The sequence below is a fragment of the Salmo salar genome, chromosome ssa12 (assembly GCF_905237065.1).
Source record: "Salmo salar chromosome ssa12, Ssal_v3.1, whole genome shotgun sequence".
In the NCBI taxonomy this organism is placed as follows: Eukaryota; Metazoa; Chordata; class Actinopteri; order Salmoniformes; family Salmonidae; genus Salmo; species Salmo salar.
Window position 1 is genome coordinate 68169569 of NC_059453.1, and position 20639 is coordinate 68190207.

The window sequence follows — 20639 nt, forward strand, 5'->3', positions numbered from 1 at the left end:
CTGGTAGACCAGACAACATCTAACATCTGATAGACCAGACAACATCTAACATCTGGTAGACCAGACAACATCTAACATCTGATAGACCAGACAACATCTAACATCTGGTAGACCAGACAACATCTAACATCTGGTAGACCAGACAACATCTAATATCTGATAGACCAGACAACATCTAACATCTGGTAGACCAGACAACATCTAACATCTGGTAGACCAGACAACATCTAACATCTGGTAGACCAGACAACATCTAACATCTGGTAGACCAGACAACATCTAATATCTGATAGACCAGACAACATCTAACATCTGGTAGACCAGACAACATCTAACATCTGGTAGACCAGACAACATCTAACATCTGGTAGACCAGACAACATCTAACATCTGGTAGACCAGACAACATCTAACATCTGGTAGACCAGACAACATCTAACATCTGGTAGACCAGACAACATCTAACATCTGATAGACCAGACAACATCTAACATCTGATAGACCAGACAACATCTAACATCTGATAGACCAGACAACATCTAACATCTGGTAGACCAGACAACATCTAACATCTGGTAGACCAGACAACATCTAACATCTGGTAGACCAGACAACAACTAACAACAGACTAAACAACACACTACAGAATGCAAAGACAACTTTCCGAAATGTGTACTTTCAATTGCTCATAGTCATAGGAGTGGCAGTTAGAGCGTTGGACTAGTAACCGAAAGGTTGCAAGATTGAATGCCTGAGCTGACAAGGTAAAAATCTGTCGTTCTGCCCCTGAACAAGGCAGTTAACCCACTGTTCCTAGGCCGTCATTGAAAATAAGAATTTGTTCTTAACTGACTTGCCTAGTTAAATAAAGGTAAAAAAAAAAGAAATCATTATAGGCTTTCCTTAATATAAATTATATTGTGTAATGGAAGTTGAGAACATAGAAAGTCTACAGGCATTGCTATAAAGTTGTGATGCTTTGGGTTTGACTGCTATGGGAGGTCTTCTGGTTTGGAAAGAGAGTTTTGTGTTGTGTGGTTTTTCTTTACCTCTGAACTCCACTCAGTATAATCTCTCTCTCGCTCTCTCTCGCTCTCTCTCTCTCTCTCTCTCTCATGCTCGCTCGCTTTCCCTGGACCCCCCTTACCCCCATCCTGCCCCCTCTCCTCTCCCCATCCCATTGGGCGTTCCTAGAACACTGAAGGAGCCAATCAGAGCTCAGCTCTTGACCCCTCTGTGCCCAGCCTGTTAGGGGCTTTTTGTGTACATAAACTTTTTCTATTTTTTTTCTCTAATCCCTTGTTCAGCCCTCGAAGTGCGGAGCAGATGGAAATAGTGTTGATGAAAGAAAGAGAGAGATAGAGAGTCAGGAGAAACCATGCAGTATCTGAGGAAGCCTAGTGAGCGTAGTGACCAAGCCTGACGACCTGATCACCCCAGACAACCAGGAAACAGCAGTCTGGTCAAGACCCGGACATACACACCTCCAACAGGAGAAAGAGAAATAAACAGAGAGAGAGAGAGAGAGAGAGAGAGCAAGACAGAGATAGAGAGCGCGAAAGAGAGAGAGAGGAGAACGCCAGATGTGTGAGAGAGAGCAGAGAGAAGGAGATGCTCAGAGAGAGCGGACAGTGACCAGAAAGGAGACCAGAGGAAGAAAGAGAAACGAAAGAGACCACTGAGAGAGTGCCTGAGGTAGTGCTGAAATCTGGATTGTCTGTAAAGGGGTGTTTGACTTTTCGTTCTGTGGCTCTGAGAGACAACGGGAGCTCTGAGAAACAGTTTGGGGGAGTTTTGTGTTTCACTCTGCCAACAGTATTGCCTGTGTGTGGAAACACTGTGTTACGAGACTGCTTCAGGTGTTCTGAAGAGGACAAAATAGTAGCCAAAGAAAAGGAGGACAGGAAGAGGACAGATAAATAAAAAGGAAAGAAAGCTATACATTTACAAAGAAAGAACAAGAAGGAACCAGAGAGTAAGCGAGAGAAAAACAAAGCTAGAGACAGACAATAACAGATAGACAAAAAGACAGGATGGCAAACTCAGGATTCCAGTTACTGGGTTACTTCCTGGCATTGGGTGGTTGGATAGGCATCATCTCCACCACGGCTCTGCCCCAGTGGAAGCAGTCTTCGTACGCGGGCGACGCCATCATCACGGCCGTGGGGCTCTATGAGGGCCTGTGGATGAGCTGTGCCTCCCAGAGTACAGGACAGGTGCAGTGCAAGGTGTTTGACTCCATGCTGTCACTGGACGGTGAGTAGGACATCGCAACGATCACTCCTACACTTTTGACCTGTCATTATCTGCCTTTCTATATTTTTCTCTCTCTTTTCCTGCCCCAGCATTGCATCATTGAACAAATCCGCTTCCTCTCTCTCTCTCTCTCTCTCTCTCTCTCTCTCTCTCTCTCTCTCTCTCTCTCTCTCTCTCTCTCTCTCTCTCTCTCTCTATATATATATATATATATATATATATATATATATATATATATCACACTGCCATAGTTTGAATGCAGTCTTAGATGCCTGTTTATGGACAGTTGTGTATCTGGAGTTGGTCATTATGAGATGCCTTATTCTCACATAACAGATCTGTTTACCCAATTCCCAACACGGGCCATTAACTGGGTTGATTTATAGAGGGAAGTGTTTGAAGAAACATCATGATCAAATGATCCATTTGCCTATTTGTATGATTCAGCAACTGAATGCATAAACAATTCATAAAACAATCTAACTAATCCAACTGTCTGGAACACATTAAAGTAATAAATCTATTAGATAAAAAGTGCTGCTGTTGGCATGTTTAATTAGGAGAGGGAGGGAGGGAGGGCGGGAGGGAGGGAGGGCGGGAGGGAGGGAGGGGTGAGAAAAAGAGAAAGAGGTAGAGTGAGAGAAAGAGAGAGAGAGGGAGAGGGAGCGAGAAAGAAAGAGAGAGTGGGAGAGAGAGAGGGAGAGAGGAATGTGGGGTTCAGGCATAAATTAGCCCTGAATATGAGGTTCCTGGCATCTCCAATCTGTTTAGCATAGACCTACTGACTCATAATTAATGGCAGGCAGATTACAGAAATGCACCCGTCTATTCTCTTCACTGATTACCCCATTAGGGTAATGAAAAGCTACAGGGGGAGGACTTGGTCAAGTCATTTGTCTGAAAATCAGAATGGTTTTGCCGTTTGGAGTTTTCTGTTTTTGTTTTAGTTTTATTAAGAAACACGGATACGCATGTTAATCCCTGTGACCCACACCACCCCAAACCAACAAATCAGGCTAATGTTTGGCCGCTGTGCAATTCATTATATCAAAACATTTTCTGCGAGGGGAGAACTCGAGCTTGGTCTCCTTTGCTCATCGGCGTAATAAAAACAGAGTATTGTCCCTGTGATGAATAGTGGTTGTTTGGAGAAGAAAAGCCCAGTGTTGAGCCAAACATCAGAGATATTCTCAGAATGTGCTCTGTCTTCCCCACACACACGCATTGTTCCTGTCCGGCCCTAACACACCCTGTGTGTGTGCTTGTGTGAGTGGTAAACGAGCGAGTGAGAGCAAACAGCATAACACACTTTGGTACCAACTTTTGAAAAGTTTACCCCGTGTAATACTACCATGGCTTCTGCTACTTGTTGCTGTCTGGTCAAGCAAGGCATGTTGTTGAGTGTAGGTCAAGTAACCAATCAAATTTCAATCAATCAAATTTATTTTTTAAGCCCTTCTTACATCAGCTGATGTCACAAAGTGCTGTACAGAAACCCAGCATAAAACCCCAAACAGCAAGCAATGCAGGTGTAAAAGCACGGTGGCTAGGAAAAACTCCCTAGAAAGGCCAGAACCTAGGATGAAACCTAGAGAGGAACCAGGCTATGAGGGGTGGCCAGTCCTCTTCTGGCTGTGCCAGGCTAAGAGATTAAATCACTGAACTGTACTATTTTGCACGTACTCACTCTATTCCACTGTTGAGTGAACTCATGGTCTTACCAATATCTCTTCCTGTTATGGTATGTTCAGACTCAGTACTGGTCTTGGATGCAAAGTGTGTGTGTGTGTGTGCTCAAGCATGTGTACTGGTGTGTGTGTGTGTTAGGCAGTTCCTGCAGGTGCTTTCATATTGTGCTAAATGAACCCTTCTCCTTCACTACACAGCATGAGGAACATGTGATGAGGACTAATTGTTCACCAGACTGTGTTGTTGCAGTGTTGGAGTGTACCAAAGCACTGCAGTGGAAACTGATGGACTTTTTACCGATTCTGATTAATTGCCCTTAAAAAGGAAATTCATTTTCAAAACTTGTGACAATGTAAACATATCGAAGCTGTGAGAAACTGTTCGGAGAGAGACTTATGACAAGATCTGGACACTAGAAGGATAAAAATAAGGATACTACTCCCTGTACAGATAGAACCGTTCCTGAGGTATCTTGAGGTTTTTTACACTGTCTTATCCTGCTTTGTTTCACTATAGTCTGAACAGTGGTGCTGAAGGAACAGTTCTTCTACTTGTTGCTGTCTCAGAGTCTCAGAGGCAGATACTGCCTGGTATTGGTCACAACCCACCGAAGCTCTCAGTTCTCTGGGCTCTGCAGTGAATGAAACCTCTGTACTGCACTAGGCAGTGTACAATACCACACAAGCACTGGTGCTATACAGGACACAACAGGGTCATTAAACAATATACAGTTGAAGTCGGACATTTACATACACTTAGGTTGGAGTCATTAAAACTCATTTTTCAACCACTCCACAAATTTCTTGTTAACAAACTATGGTTTTGGCAAGTCGGTTAGGACATCTACTTTGTGCATGACACAAGTAATTTTCCCAACAATTGTTTACAGACAGATTATTTCACTTATAATTCACTGTATCACAATTCCAGTGGGTCAGAAGTTTACATACACTAAGTTGACTGTGCCTTTAAACAGCTTGGAAAATTCCAGAAAATGATGTCATGGCTTTAGAAGCTTTTGATAGGCTAAATTACATCATTTGAGTCAATTGGAGGTGTACCTGTGGATGTATTTCAAGGCCTACTAAACTCAATGCCTCTTTGCTTGACATAATGGGAAAATCAAAAGAAATCAGCCAAGACCTCAGAAAAGACCTCCACAAGTCTGGTTCATCCTTGGGAGCAATTTTCAAACACCTGAAGGTACCACGTTCATCTGTACAAACAAAAGTACGCAAGTATAAACACCATGGGACCACGCAGCCGTCATACCGCTCAGGAAGGAGACGCATTCTGTCTCCTAGAGAGGAACGTACTTTGGTGTGAAAAGTGCAAATCAATCCCAGAACAACAGCAAAGGACCTTGTGAAGATGCTGGAGGAAACCGGTACAAAAGTATCTATAGCCACAGTAAAATGAGTCCTAAATCGACATAACCTGAAAGGCCGCTGAGCAAGGAAGAAGCCACTGCTCCAAAACCGGCATTAAAAAGCCAGACTACGGTTTGCAACTGCACATGGGGACAAAGATCGTACTTTTTGGAGAAATGTCCTCTGGTCTGATGAAACAAAAGTAGAACTGTTTGGCCCTAATGACCATCGTTATGTTTGGAGGAAAAGGGGGGAGACTTGTAAGCCGAAGAACATCATCACAACCGTGAAGCACGTGGGTGGCAGCATCATGTTGTGGGGGTGCTTTGCTGCAGGAGGGACTGGTGCACTTCACAAAATAGATGGCATTATGAGGAAGTCAAATTATGTGGATATATTGAAGCAACATCTCAAGACATCAGTCAGGAAGTTAAAGCTTGGTCGCAAATGGGTCTTCCAAATGGACAATAACCCCAAGCATACTTCCAAAGTTGTGGCAAAATGGCTTAAGGACAACAAAGTCAAGGTATTGGAGTGGCCATCACAAAGCCCTGACCTCAATCCTGTAGAAAATGTGTGGGCAGAAAGTGTGTGCGAGCAAGGAGGCCTACAAACCTGACTCAGTTACACCAGCTCTGTCAGGAGGAATGGGCCAAAATTCACCCAATTTATTGTGGGAAGCTTGTGGAAGGCTACCCGAAACGTTTGACCCAAGTTAAACAATTTAAAGGCAATGCTACTAAATACTAATTGAGTGTATGTAAACTTCTGACCAACTGGGAATGTGATGAAAGAAATTAAAGCTGAAATAAATCATTCTTCTCTACCGTTATTCTGACTTTTCACATTCTTAAAATAAAGTGGTGATCCTAACTGACCTAAGACAGGGAATTTTTACTAGGATTAAATTTCAGGAATTGTGAAAAACTGAGTTTAAAAGTATTTGGCTAAGGTGTATGTAAACTTCCGACTTCAATTGTAGTTAGATTTTAGCCAACTTCAGAGATGGATGCCATATTGCTGCTTCTGTTCAACCATTCATGTGTCAACATTTTCCAGGAGATGCTAAAACGGCTGCCATGGAATCATGTTATGTCATCTCAGTGACATCATGCTTTTTGGATGATAGAATAATGGCCAAACTCTCTCTATCTGGCTCTGGGGAAGATGAAGCACTGTCCAGCTAGGTTACTGTACTTCTGTTAGAGCAGTGGAACTGTTTTTGCCAGGTTTCAGGACCAGGGTTTCCCTTTGAGGTGAACATCAAAGAGGGTTCTCTTTTCTTGTCAGCTTAGTGTTAAATACTGTCCAAGTCGTAGAGCACTCTCTCCTACAGTCTTATGAATATACAGACTATGGTGTGGTTGGAGATTTAGAATAACCTGGGCAGGAGACTCCATATTGGCACAATGATATCAATACTGACATCAACGATATTTACAGTATTTTCTAGATAAATATTTGAACTGTCAAAGAATGTTTGGTGGCAACATGGAGGGATAGTTTGAACACTCTACAGCTCTGGATATTACAGTGGAATATCTGACCACCAGCCCACACAGGCTGATGAGATGGTGGATGGTCTGATGTCCCCCTCCCATCACACCATGCTCTCATCCCCTGTTATCCTGCTGGCTATTGTGAGGTCATCAGTAGAGATAGTAGCAGCTATGTACTTGCACACATTGTTCATCTCCCTCTCCCTCTCCCTCTCTCTCTCTCTCTCTCTCTCTCTCTCTCTCTCTCTCTCTCTGTCTCTCTCTCTGTCTCTCTCTCACTCCAGTAGTTCGCTGTCTCTCTATCTATTCGCTCTCTCTCTCTCTCTCTCTCTCTCTCTCACTCCAGTAGTTTGCTGTCTCTCTATCCAGTATACCTCTCTCTCTCTGTCTCTCCAGTAGTTCGCTGTCTCTCTATCCAGTATCCCTCTCTCTCTCTCTGTCTCTCCAGTAGTTCGCTGTCTCTCTATCCAGTATCCCTCTCTCTCTCTCTCTCTCTCTCTAGTTGTTTGCAGTCTCTCTCGCTCTCTCTCCAGTAGTTCACTGTCTCTCTATCCAGTATCCCTCTCTCTCTTTCTCTGTCTCTCTCTCCAGTACCTCGTTCTCTCTCTCTCCAGTAGTTCACTGTCTCTCTCTCTCCAGTAGTTAGCTGTCTCTCTATCCAGTATATCTCTCTCTCTCTCTCCAGTATCTCTCTCTCTCTCCAGTGGTTGGCTGTCTCTCTATCCAGTATCTCTCTCTCTCTCTCTCTCCAGTATCTCTCTCTCTCTCTCCAGTGGTTGGCTGTCTCTCTATCCAGTATCTCTCTCTCTCTCTCTCTCTCTCGCTCTCTCTCTCTCTCTCTCTCTCTCTCTCTCTCTCTCTCTCTCTCTCTCTCTCTCTCTCCAGTAGTTGGCTGTCTCTCTCTCCAGTACCCCCCTCTTTCTCTCTCTCTCTCAATTTCAATTCAATTCAATTTGCTTTATTGGCATGACGTAACAATGTACATATTGCCAAAGCTTACTTTTGATATTTACAATATGACAATAATAAGAATCAAAATTGTCAACGGGACAACAGTAACAACAATAACCAAGGGTCAAAATAACCATACATTGAACAATAACAATAAGCATACAGTAGAGGACATGTGCAGGTTGATTGGTCTGTCAGACACTGTCCCTCATCTTATGGCAGGCAGCAATGTAGTCTCGCTATCCAGTATCTCTCTCTCTTTCCAGTAGTTCGCTGTCTCTCTCTCCAGTAGTTCGCTGTCTCTCTCTCCAGTATCTCTCTCTCTCTCTCTCTCTCTCTCTCTCTCTCTCTCTCTCTCTCTCTCTGTCTATAGCTATTTAGTTTGTGTTTTGTTCCCCTCCAACTGGACAGGAGTGCTGCTATGGCCCTTTCTGCTGTAGATGTCAAATATGCTTCTAAGGCTGAAGGCTCACATGACAATCATCATCCATATATCAGTGCCCCTAAGCTTATGTGTCTGACATTTACATTAATAGAATGAAGGTAGAGTTGTTTGAATGGTTTTCTGTTTTAATGGAGTGGGCAAACCATTGTTACGTATGAAGTCCCAAGTCATCCCATAAAGGACAATTTCCATCGTCCATATCCACACATTCACATCCACACACACACACACACACACACACACACACACACACACACACACACACACACACACACACACACACACACACACACACACACACACACACACACACACACACACACACACACACACACACACACACACACACACACACACACATATACAGCTTGTGCCTACCAGCCTTGACACAGGGTAGAGTATAGTGGGAGGAACACACACACGTCCTTGACTCCTCCATTAGTCCGTTGAGCAGAGTGGTGCCTTGTACGGCCAGCCCAAACTCCCCACACACTGGATGAAAGACAGAAAATAAAACCTCTTTCTCTCATAAACCATTAAAATTCTCCTTCAAGCAGATCCTGCCACACATAAATCTAAGTTCAAAGGCCATCTGCCCATCACTAGCCCTTTCAGATCAGGTTCTAAGATGTGATTCATTGCTAAACTATGAATGTGTGACTGTGTTTTCCCATCAATGTAAATTATGACTTAAGTTTGTTGGAAAGGCTATTGTTCTCAGTTGTATTTTACATACATTTTCTCACACTGTCAATGTCAGTATTCAATGTTACTATGTAGTTATCCTATTCTATTCTATTCTATTCTATTCTATTCTATTCTATTCTATTCTATTCTATTCTATTCTATTCTATTCTATAGTAATTTGGTCTGCTGTGAGATTATAATCCAGTGTAGCTCAGTTGGTAGAGCATGGCACTTGCAACACCAGGGTTATGGGTCAAATTCCCATGGGGGACCATTACGAGGAAAGTATGAAAATATATGCACTCTGGATAAGAGTGTCTGCTGAATGACTAAAATGTAAATAATTGTAGTTTTGCACGGTCTGTTCTTGGCAGTAGCTGTGGTTCTACAGTCTGTTGTCTTGTGTGTTGTTAGGGGTGATGTTTAGGGATTGGAAGGGCTCTACTAGGGGCAAATGAATGTAGTCTTTATATATTGTTGTAGTTTCATTTGCTGGCAACACTGTAGAAATGTGTAATTTATGATGCAGATATGTGTTGCTGTATTCATGATTAATGCACGTGTTGATCTAACATTGAGCTGTGAACTTGATGTTGTGTCTGCAGTTTGTAAGGTCTTGGTGAGTGCATTAATGCAGTATTAGTGTTGTATTGGTGTTTTTTTCTCACATTCTGTTAGTGTAGTCTCTGTTGTCAGGGCTGCTGTGTGAGTGTGTGTTGCAGGCCGCAGTGTCTGATCACCGTGGCGACAGCCCTGTGAAAACAATCCCGCTTTGTGACAAAGCCACACTAATCCCACTGTGTGAAACATGTAACACGGCCCTCCTACAGTGTGTGTGTGACAGAAAATGAGTATGTATGTTTGTGTGTGCACGTCGTTTCCTCCTACAGAATGTATCCGTATGTTTATGTATTTGTGTGTGTGCGTGCGTGAGTGAGTAAATATGTAAAATGTCCCGCCTACTGCGTTATGTGTGTGTTCTCCATGGAATACTGAGCGGGGAAACCCCTGTGGTTTGATTTTGAATGATTGAGCGGGACAGTTAAATCGAAGACTGATGTTAATTATCCCATTTTGTACCATGGAAGTGGGAAACATAATGAGTTATTAAAGAGAAGAGAGGGAGAGAGAGCGAGAGAAAGATAGAGAGAAAGACAGAGAAAACAATAAGGAGATAAGAGAGAAAGAAAGAGGCAGATAGGATGAGAGAGGGAGAAAGAATAGAGGAGGATAATGTGAATTTTTGTCGTCTCCAGTTTTGTGTCAAAAAGTTCAATTTTCTTAAGAGGTTGAATTCTGATTTCATATTCATTTACAATGTGGTGGTTGTGTTTTGATTGGTTGCTTTTCCAATGATGTTTTGCCCAGAAATCTCTGTTCCACTCCTGTTCTGCCCCAATTTAAGCCATGAGAAATCTAGACATTAAAGATGTCTTGAGATGTTGCTTCAATATATCCACATCATTTTCCTGCCTCATGATGCCATCTATTTTGGGAAGTGCACCAGTCCCTCCTGCAGTAAAGCACCACCACAACATGATGTTGCCACGCATGTGCTTCACGGTTGGGATGGTGTTCTTTGGCTTGCAATCCTCCCCCTTTTTCCTCCAAACATAACGATGGTCATTAGGGCCAAACAGTTCTATTTTTGTTTCATGAGACTAGAGGACATTACTCCAAAAAGTACGATCTTTGTCCCCATGTGCAGTTGCAAACCGTAGTCTGGCTTTTTAATGGCGGTTTTGGAGCAGTGGCTTCTTCCTTGCTGAGCGGTCTTTCAGGTTATGTCGACATAGGACTCGTTTTACTGTGGCTATAGATACTTTTGTACCTGTTTCCTCCAGCATCTTCACAAGGTCCTTTGCTGTTGTTCTGGGATTGATTTGCACTTTTCGCACCAAAGTACGTTCATCTCTTGGAGACAGAACGCGTCTCCTTCCTGAGCGGTATGACAGCTGCGTGGTCCCATGGTGTTTATACTTGCGTACTATTGTTTGTACAGATGAACGTGGTACCTTCAGGCATTTGGAAATTGCTCCCAAGGATGAACCAGACTTGTGGAGGTCTACATTTTTTTTCTGATTTCTGATTTCTTTTGATTTTCTCATTATGTCAAGCAAAGCAGCACTGAGTTTGAAGGTAGGCCTTGAAATACATCCACAGATACACCTCCAATTGACTCAAATGATGTCAATTAGCCTATCAGAAGCTTCTAATGCCATTACATAATTTTCTGGAATTTTCCAAGCTGTTTAAAGGCAAAGTCAACTTAGTGTATGTAAACTTCAGACCCACTGGAATTGTGATACGGTGAATTATAAGTGAAATAATCTGTCTGTAAACAATTGTTGTAAAAATTACTTTTGTCATGCACAAAGTAGATGTCCTAATCGATTTGCCAAAACTATAGTGTCTTAACAAGACATTTGTGGAGTGGTTGAGAAAGGAGTTTCAATAACTCCAACCTAAGTGCATGTAAACTTCTGACTTCAACTGTATATATATATACCAGGCTGTGTGTAGATGTTCTATATAAATATACCGGGCTGTGTAGATATTCTATATATATATATATCTATATACCAGGCTGTGTGTAGACATTCTATATAAATATACCAGGCTGTGTAGATATTCTATATATACCAGGCTGTGTGTAGACATGCTATATAAATATACCAGGCTGTGTAGATATTCTATATATACCAGGCTGTGTGTAGACATGCTATATAAATATACCAGGCTGTGTAGATATTCTATATATACCAGGCTGTGTGTAGACATTCTATATAAATATACCAGGCTGCGTAGATATTCTATATATACCAGGCTGTGTAGATATTCTATATATACCAGGCTGTGTAGATATTCTATATATATATACCAGGCTGTGTAGATATTCTATATATACCAGGCTGTGTGTAGATATTCTATATAAATATACCAGGCTGTGTAGATATTCTGTTTGTACCCTGTAGTCTGTCTGATCTCCTTGCCATCTGAAGCCGAGTACAACTGCCCTAACATACCCATTCTGTTATCCTCTCTCTTCCCCTCTTTTTGTCATTCCCTTGACCCTCTCAACACTTGTTTCTCTCCCTGCTACCACCCCACCCTGCTATATTCTGCCTGCTCTCTCGCTCTCCTCATACCCCCTCATTGTTTCACCTCTTTTCTTTTCTCCTCTCACCTCTTCTCCCATCTCTCTGCCTTCATCTATTCTTTTGTCTTCTCTCATCCTCTTCTTTCACCCCTCTCCCTCTCTCCACAGTTCACATCCAGACGTGTCGTGCTCTTATGGTGGTGTCTGTGCTGCTGGGCTTCATAGGAATGATAGTGAGTGTGGTGGGGATGAAGTGCACTAAGGTGGGCGACAATAACCCCGCCTCCAAGGGGCTCATCGCTGTGTCTGGAGGAGCCCTCTTTCTACTCGCAGGTAAGACCACTATCAGGTGACCATCATGTGACTGTCATGTGATTAAAGAAACAAACAGAACTCTGGAGCAAGGGTGTGGGCACCTGCATGATAACACTGATTTCCACTGTGTAATACTAGTCATGTGACCACTATACTGTGTAGCTTGCTGTTTTTTTAACCACCTCAACACCCACAACTTAAAAGGCTATTAGAAAATATATCCTGGTGAAGTACCACTCCCTAAGTTAAAGGTTCAGCCACTACAGTGAGTTGTACTTAAGAGCTTGTTATCTCTATAATTTATAAGTGTTCACTATCTTACTCTCACTTTTACTGTTTGAGTGGAACCAGTTTTTCAGGGCTCATGTCTTGCATTCCTCTGATCAGAAACTCTCACCAGCGGTCTTCTGGGTAATAAGGGTCCCAGCTGTAAACAGGAAGTGGTGATTGTGGACACATTAGCTCCCTGACCTCAGAGACAACCATGAGCCTGACAGAGAGAATAACAACCTCAGAGTCATTACACAGAGTGCTTTTACTGCTGCACTGTGTGTGTGTGTGTGTGTGTGTGTGTGTGTGTGTGTGTGTGTGTGTGTGTGTGTGTGTGTGTGTGTGTGTGTGTGTGTGTGTGTGTGTGTGTGTGTGTGTGTGTGTGTGTGTGTTCTTGTTTAGATTCATAATGTGATGTTGCGCCCCCCTCCTCTCTCTCTTTCTCTCTTCCTCTTTCTGCAGGTCTGTGTACGCTGGTGTCCGTGTCCTGGTACGCCACTCAGGTGTCCTATCATTTCTTCAACCCAAACACGCCGGTCAATGCCAGGTAACCCTATCACACTGGTCACACACTGTATCTACCACTCAGTTTATCTCTGAGTAATAGATAACATGTCTAAGAGTACTGTAAAAAACGATATTAAAGACAGATTTGACCATTTCCACTGCAGGTATGAGTTTGGGTCAGCCCTGTTCGTGGGATGGGCGGCGGCCAGCTTGACGGTTTTGGGTGGATCCTTCCTGTGCTGCTCCTGCTCCAATGAGGAGAGGCGAGGGCAGCAGTACTACCGCCAATCACAACCATCCACAGCCAGGGAGTACGTGTAAACCCGCCCCCTCCCAGCAGCCACCCAAACAGAGAGTAGAGGCCACACTTTGCTCCTCCCCATTTCTCTTTAACTGATGTGTAAAGCTCACAAACACTTGCGCACACACGCGCACATGCGTGCACACACACACACACACACACACACACACACACACACACACACACACACACACACACACACACACACACACACACACACACACAAGCACAGTCTCCACCTTTGGATTTGAGAAACTTTTAGGAATTCAGAGGCTTTTTTAATGACATTAAATAATGCCATTTATTCTATGGAACATATTCTTGAGCTGAAACTTTTATATTTTATTGCAATACATGTCATTGAGAGGATGGTGATTTTGCTCAATTATCCTTTTAAAGCGTTTTATGTTAATCAAATCTGGCATGTGGCTTAAAAGGTCATTAAACGTAACTAAACAGATACTGGAAGTCTCCTGAATTTGACCCTAAGAGAATTCAATTTTTGTACTTTATTATATATGTGAATCAAGCAAAACAGAACCAAAGTATTGTATAAAGTTTTGCCAAAGGAATTACTGTGTAGAGGAGACATAGGATTTTTTTTTATGGCAGAATGCCTGAGGGTAAATTGTGGGACAAATACGATCAAAGAAAAATAAAACAATTTCGTGGTTTTGGTTAGCATGTCTTATACTTCCTGGTTGGAGCTGTGTCTATGTGTGTGTTGCTTTGTGTCTTTTAACACATTTTAACATTCCAATCGAATATAGTTGATGACATCATACAGGGCTGACATTCCGAATAGAACAGAAAATCTTCTCTGAGCTATTTTGATACGGTTTGGATAAGCAGCATTTTATGATGTCATCAGTTCGAATCAGATATACACAAAAGGGTCAAATATGTGAGCTAAAATAAATGTTGTTTTAATGAGAGAGAGATGCCGGTCATTGCATGCCTTAACATCACGTTCCATTTGTTAGCACATCCGTGCAAGTCTACCCAATATCCATCATCCACATGTTCTATATCTCAGAGACTGCATAAGCTAAGGACTACTGGCTGACCTCTTATAAAAACCCACTGTTATAAAACCCGTCAGATTCTGTTAAACTCATGGATTTATTCCTTGTGTGCTCTATAGGCAAATACTCTTAAAGAAAACATACAGTTTCAATGGACATTGAAATTCTATTTTATACTACTCTATTCTATGCTAAAATACTGTACTTTCAGTCACTCACTGAGCCTCTGCTCAGGTCATCTAGACCTCCTGAACACCAACTCAACCCATGCATTTCTCTGCTTGAATTCACCACCCACAACTCTGACTCTTCATCGCTCTTGATCATAATTAATTGGGGTAAAAGGGTTGGTTAATCGTGCTTCCGATAACAGAACCATTAAACTTTTATAAGAACTGTTCCATGCCCCCCGTTTTCTGGTCATCTGGCCCCTCTCCTTAGTAAAGTCCTTGTGTATGGAGTGTTCCATTGTACTCAGAATGAGGGTACATAGGCCTGAAGGACCTCCTACACTTCTGCTAAATGAAAGAGGGGGGTTGACCATTACAAGCCTGTCAACAACAGATGTCCTCTAAGAGTCATTACCAAATTACAAATGTGACTGAACTAGCTAAAAGCCAAAAGAAAAGAAATAAACATTTGTTATGTTTTTTTGTAACTTTGTGTGTACCTAAAGTAGGTCTTACTGATCTGAAACAGCTAGTTTACTTACTAGCCATGACTTTTGTCTTATTTTCATTGCTTTTAAATATGTTTAAGTGTTTTCAAAATGAACAATAAACTGCTGAACCACCATCAACAATATTCTCCAGAAACGTTTCTTATTAAAGACCTCAACTCCCAAACCTCAAATGAATATGTATATGTCAACAATAAGCCAAGAGTTGCTAGCTGTCAGATTAACACGTTTCTGGTTACAACACGACCAGTTTCTTTATTCAATGTAAGAGAAAGGTTCGGCAACTAGTTGGAAACCTGGACAGGTTACGTGTCTAACACCCTGCTTTATGGTTTATAAAACATGCCCCTTTATTGGCTTTTATTAAGAATAAAAACATAAAACATAAAAACAAAACCAACCATCATAAACCCAACACATTTGGACATTACATCTGATCAATTCCATGCCATAGAACAAATGACATTACAAATGATCTGTGCGCTGTGACTCATCAGCATCCACCAATTTCTCCATCCTTAACCCTTCATTTAGGATCAACAATCTTTCTCTTTCAAAAACACTTCAACCACCTTCACTCAGTAACTAACCACAGAGCTAGAGCAGCCTAACTAGCATGCACCTCTTCACATCTAGCACAGCCTGGATAGCTAGCATCTCTTCTCATTTTTCCTTACCTAGCATGTAATATCAAGCACTCATTCACTCACTAATACCGGAGTACTTCCTGTAACGGTGAATCGGTGAGGTCTTGATGTGTGTCTCTCTCTCCCCTCTCCTCTCCTCTAATGCTGTTCTTCTCTGCCTGTCTTCTTCTCTTCCCTAATTCAGGGCAGAGTTGTTGAGTGAGACTAGTTTCCCTGACTGATCAACACCTGCCTGTCCCCCAGGACTGTCCGAGTTCCACTCACTGTCTCCCCTTTCCCTGTTCCTTCCTAGATTCAAAATTTGGACCTTTGTCTCTACGCTATAGTATTTGTCGCTCCCCCTCCCTCCCTCACTCCCTCCCCTCCAACCCCATACCCCCTTCCTAAATGTCTGCTCCTTATCAGTGTCTGATATTAAGGGTCGACACAATGTCCGCCTCCCCTTTAAGAGATTGCTTCTTCCCTTCTCCCACTCCCTGAGCCTGTTTGTAAATATAGACTCTTAAAGGAGAAGTGTGGTTTTACGACTAGAGGGGCGGTATTTCACTGTATTTCAACCTGTGAACCCTTTGCTAGAAAGTCCATGATGTCCTTTTATCTTTTATTGACTGAACTTTAACTGTATACGTGAGACTTGTCGTGTCATTATGTTATGTTGATTTCTGCTTCACTAATATCCTGTGATTTCTGGGTTGGTAGAAATGTGCATTTTGGTTTTGTTCTCTGAGTATAGAAATGTACATTTACTGAAACATGTTTTTTCTTTTAAATTGCAGACCAAATGTTAAACATTCCCCACCAGAGAAAAAGGAGGAATACTTGTAGTTTGGGTGACTCCTTTGGCCCCACGATGTGTTAGATTTTTGGCAAACAGGCAAGACACTGTCTAACACAAACAGACAAGACACTCTCTCAACGAAAATAGAAGCAGACAAGACACTCTCAACGAAAATAGAAGCAGACAAGACACTTTCAATAGAAAACATAAGCAGACAAGACACTTTCAATAGAAAAGACACTTTCAAAAAGCAAACAAAATAAATCCAGAATACACTGAATACATCTGCAGACCAACCCTAATGGGTAGCTAGTACTGTATCATTCTTAAAGATGCCCATGTGTAAATGTTTATCAATGTATTTTAGAATCAGTTTTGTACACAAGCAATATTAAATGGTATTCTGCACAGGTATTATTTGTGCTCACACATGACAAATAACTGCTATTTGGATAATTGATAGCCAGTGAACTTGAATCTGTAATTATTTCTGTCTGTAGTCTGTCTTTAGTTTCTGTGAGAGGAAGTCATTCATGGTGTGTTTATAGAACATAGAATACAGGGGTGCCCAGATGTACAGTGAGGGAAAAAAGTATTTGATCCCCTGCTGATTTTGTATGTTTGCCCACTACAAAGAAATTATCAGTCTATAATTTTAATGACAATTTTAATCAGTCTATCAATTTAATTTAAACCTTAATGACTTGGAGAAGATCTGCAAAGAGGAGTGGGACAAAATCCCTCCTGAGATGTGTGCAAACCTGGTGGCCAACTACAAGAAACGTCTGACCTCTGTGATTGCCAACAAGGGTTTTGCCACCAAGTACTAAGTCATGTTTTGCAGAGGGGTCAAATACTTATTTCCCTCATTAAAATGCAAATCAATTTATAACATTTTTGATATGCGTTTTTCAGGATTTTTTTTGTTATTCTGTCTCTCACTGTTCAAATAAATCTATCATTAAAATTGTAGACTGATCATTTCTTTGTCAGTGGGCAAACGTACAAAATCAGCAAGGGATCAAATACTTTTCTCCCTCACTGTATATACCACCACCTCCAGCCTTTCTACTACATACTCTCTACTGCAGTGCCTTATAACATGTGTGTTTGTGTGTATGTTTTTGACTGTTATACATGGATCCCACAGTGTCACATCCTATATGGACATATTGTAAAACGTATCCGTGGACATGTCTTTTTCTCTTGCATGAAATGTACCATTCAGACAAACTGTTGCATGTAGTTGTATCTCTGAACATGAATATGTACTGTACTGTACTGTAGCTAGTATACCACTTAGAAAACAACAGACAGAGATTCCTAAATGTCCCTAACTGATGAGAGCGATGGCACGCTTTGTAAAAGTTGTGAGACTGTTTGGAAGAAGTACATGTACAGTAGCCCAGATTGAGGATATTATTATACATGCATTCGATTTAGTTAAGTGCCAATATGATTTAGTGTGGATGGAAGATGTGTTTTGTTATTGACTACGGCAAATCTTTCTGGACTCCGGGTGCTGAAAGCACTGTCTCCTGTACATGTACTGTACTTAGTAACGGCCAGTTTGCTGATTGTAATCAGGTCAAACGTGTTTTTCTGTTACCTACATTTATTTACCATGCATTTTCTTCATCTAATATTCACTATTATTATTTGATGTATCATTTCTTTTGAAGTATACTCATGTATGTTTCTTTTAGAATAAAGTAAGCGCATAAAAACTTTGTGTTCATGATTTGTTTGGCACACATACACCATCACCACCATCACCACCATCACGCACGCACACACACACACACACACACACACACACACAGCCACACACACACACACACACACACACACACACACACACACACACACACACACACACACACACACACACACACACACACACACACACACACACACATACACACAGAGTAGTACGAGTCAGGAGTGTACGGGCAGATGAAGGCCTCCTCCTGGGGTTCAGATATGATCTCACACCACCTTACCCCTCCTTTTCAACCTCCCTCTCTTTAACCTCTCCCACTTTCTCTCTTCCACCCCAAATACCTCTCCTGCTCCCCGTTGTTCAGTAATTGCAGACGGTGGAATTCCAGTTCTGCCTCAGTAGCTCTGAGAGTCATTCTAAAAGTTAACATGCACGACCACCACATCTATTAATCTCTCGGTTATCATCAATGATAAAATGACTCCCACACACATTTATCTCTGCATGAATTTCTGTAACAATCTTTCAGTCAAGTCGACCTTTATCAAGACATTCAAGGACATGATTGACTTTTCTGGGATTAGGGAAGAAGGATGAGGGTACGGTAGTAAACAGAGTCATATTGTACACTACATCTAACAGACAGTTCCTGGATGGATTATGGATCAACAAACAATCTATAAGAGACCATCCAAATATAGTGACACAGTTACAGCATGTACCAACCCACAGCACTAGACTGAATCCAGATATGTAAGCACAGAGATCAGTGGGGGTTAGTGGGGGGCAGAGTATGAATGTGAAATCTCTCACACACCTGAGATGTGCTGGAGACTGGCTCTCCTTTATGAGACTTTGAGTTGTAGATTATTTCAACAGCCTGATAAAGAAAGTATTAATGAAACATGATTTTTTTAAATGATAAAGAATTGTTTCTATATCAACTTCCACTGTATTCTAGAAGTGGCTGTTTTGTTCTTTTACGTATGTGAAAATAACCTCTCCCTCAACGTCAACAAAACAGAGGAGCTGATCGTGGACTTCAGGAAAAAGCAGAGGGAGCACACCCCTATCCACAGCGACGGGACCGCAGTGGAGAAGATGGAAAGCTTCAAGTTCCTTGGCGTACACATCACTGACGATGACGATCTGAAATGGTCCACTCATACAGACTGACGAAGAAGGTGCAACAGCGCCTCTTCAACCTCAGGAGGATGAAGAATTTTGGCTTGGCCCCAAGACCCTCACAAACCTTTACAGATGCACAATTGAAAGCATCCTGTCGGGCTGTATCACCACCTGGTACGGCACCCAACCACAGGGCTCTCCAGATGTTGGTGTGGTCTGCCCAACACATCACCGGGGGCAAACTACCTGCCCTCCAGGACACCTACAGCACCCGATGTCACAGGAAGGCAAACAAGATCATCAAGGACAACAACCACCCGAGCCACTGCCTGTTCACCCCGCTAACATCCAGAAGGCAAGGTCAGTACAGGTGCATCAAAGCTGGGACTGAGAGATTGAAAAACAGCTTCTATCTCAAGACCATCAGACTGTTAAATAGCCATCACTAGCCAGCAACCACCCAGTTACTCAACCCTGCACCTTGGAGGCTGCAGCCCTATATACATAGACATGAAATCCCTGGTCACTTTAATAATGGAACACTAGTCACTTTAATAATGTATACATTTACATTTTAGTCATTTAGCAGACGCTCTTATCCAGAGCGACTTACAGTAGTGAATGCATACATACATTTAATTTCAAACATTTTTTTTTATTATGATTTTTTCCCCCCGTACTGGCCCCCCATGGGAATCGAACCCACAACCCTGGCGTTGCAAACACCATGCTCTACCAACTGAGCCACAGGGAAGGCTCAGTTGCTTTACTCATTTTATTATAGCCTTCCCTGTGGCTCAGTTGGTAGAGCATGGTGTGTGCAACGCCAGGGTTGTGGGTTCAATTCCCACGGGGGGGCAAGTACAAAAAAAAATGTATTCACTACTGTAAGTTGCTCTGGATAAGAGCGTCTGCTAAATGACTTAATTGTATAGGTATATACTGCATTTAAGTCATGCCACTCCGACATTGCTCATCCTAATATTTCTTAATTCCATTATTTTACTTTTAGATTTGTGTGTATTGTTGGAGCTAAGAACACAAGCATTTCCCTACACCTGCAATAACATCTGCTAAATATGTGTATGCGACCAATAACATTTTATTTTATTCGATTATCAAACAGGTATTGACATTATCAAGCAGGTATTGACATTGAACATATTAATATTTAACATAATATTTGTACCTTTATTGTATTCTGTTTTTCCTTGTTTGTACTCAACTCTTAAATGGTGGACCAAAACCCCCTAGTAAGCAGGACTGCAG

The 20639-nt window shown here is 42.0% G+C and overlaps 1 protein-coding gene across 2 annotated transcripts; it reads left to right on the forward strand.

The window, feature by feature from the left end:
• Positions 1 to 1277: 1277 nt before the first annotated feature.
• On the forward strand, positions 1278 to 18246 carry cldn19 (claudin 19). Of its 2 annotated transcripts, none has more exons than XM_014132958.2 (5): positions 1278 to 2256; positions 12166 to 12330; positions 13045 to 13129; positions 13254 to 13400; positions 15926 to 18246. In XM_014132958.2, exons 1-5 carry the CDS (start codon positions 2034 to 2036, stop codon positions 15960 to 15962), a joined length of 657 nt encoding a protein of 218 aa, XP_013988433.1. In that variant the 5' UTR covers positions 1278 to 2033; the 3' UTR covers positions 15963 to 18246. The 2 variants fall into 2 exon arrangements, with proteins under 2 accessions (XP_013988433.1, XP_013988432.1); XM_014132957.2 differs by having other exon boundaries at positions 16518 to 18246.
• Positions 18247 to 20639: the final 2393 nt, after the last annotated feature.

Bases quoted from the DNA above. Each gene is read 5' to 3' on its own strand.
- cldn19 (XM_014132957.2), top strand. From the start codon at position 2,034: ATGGCAAACTCAGGATTCCAGTTACTGGGTTACTTCCTGGCATTGGGT. The intron at 2,257-12,165 runs GTGAGTAGGACA...CTCTCTCCACAG, and splicing joins CTCCATGCTGTCACTGGACG to TTCACATCCAGACGTGTCGT. The intron at 13,130-13,253 runs GTAACCCTATCA...TTTCCACTGCAG, and splicing joins AACACGCCGGTCAATGCCAG to GTATGAGTTTGGGTCAGCCC.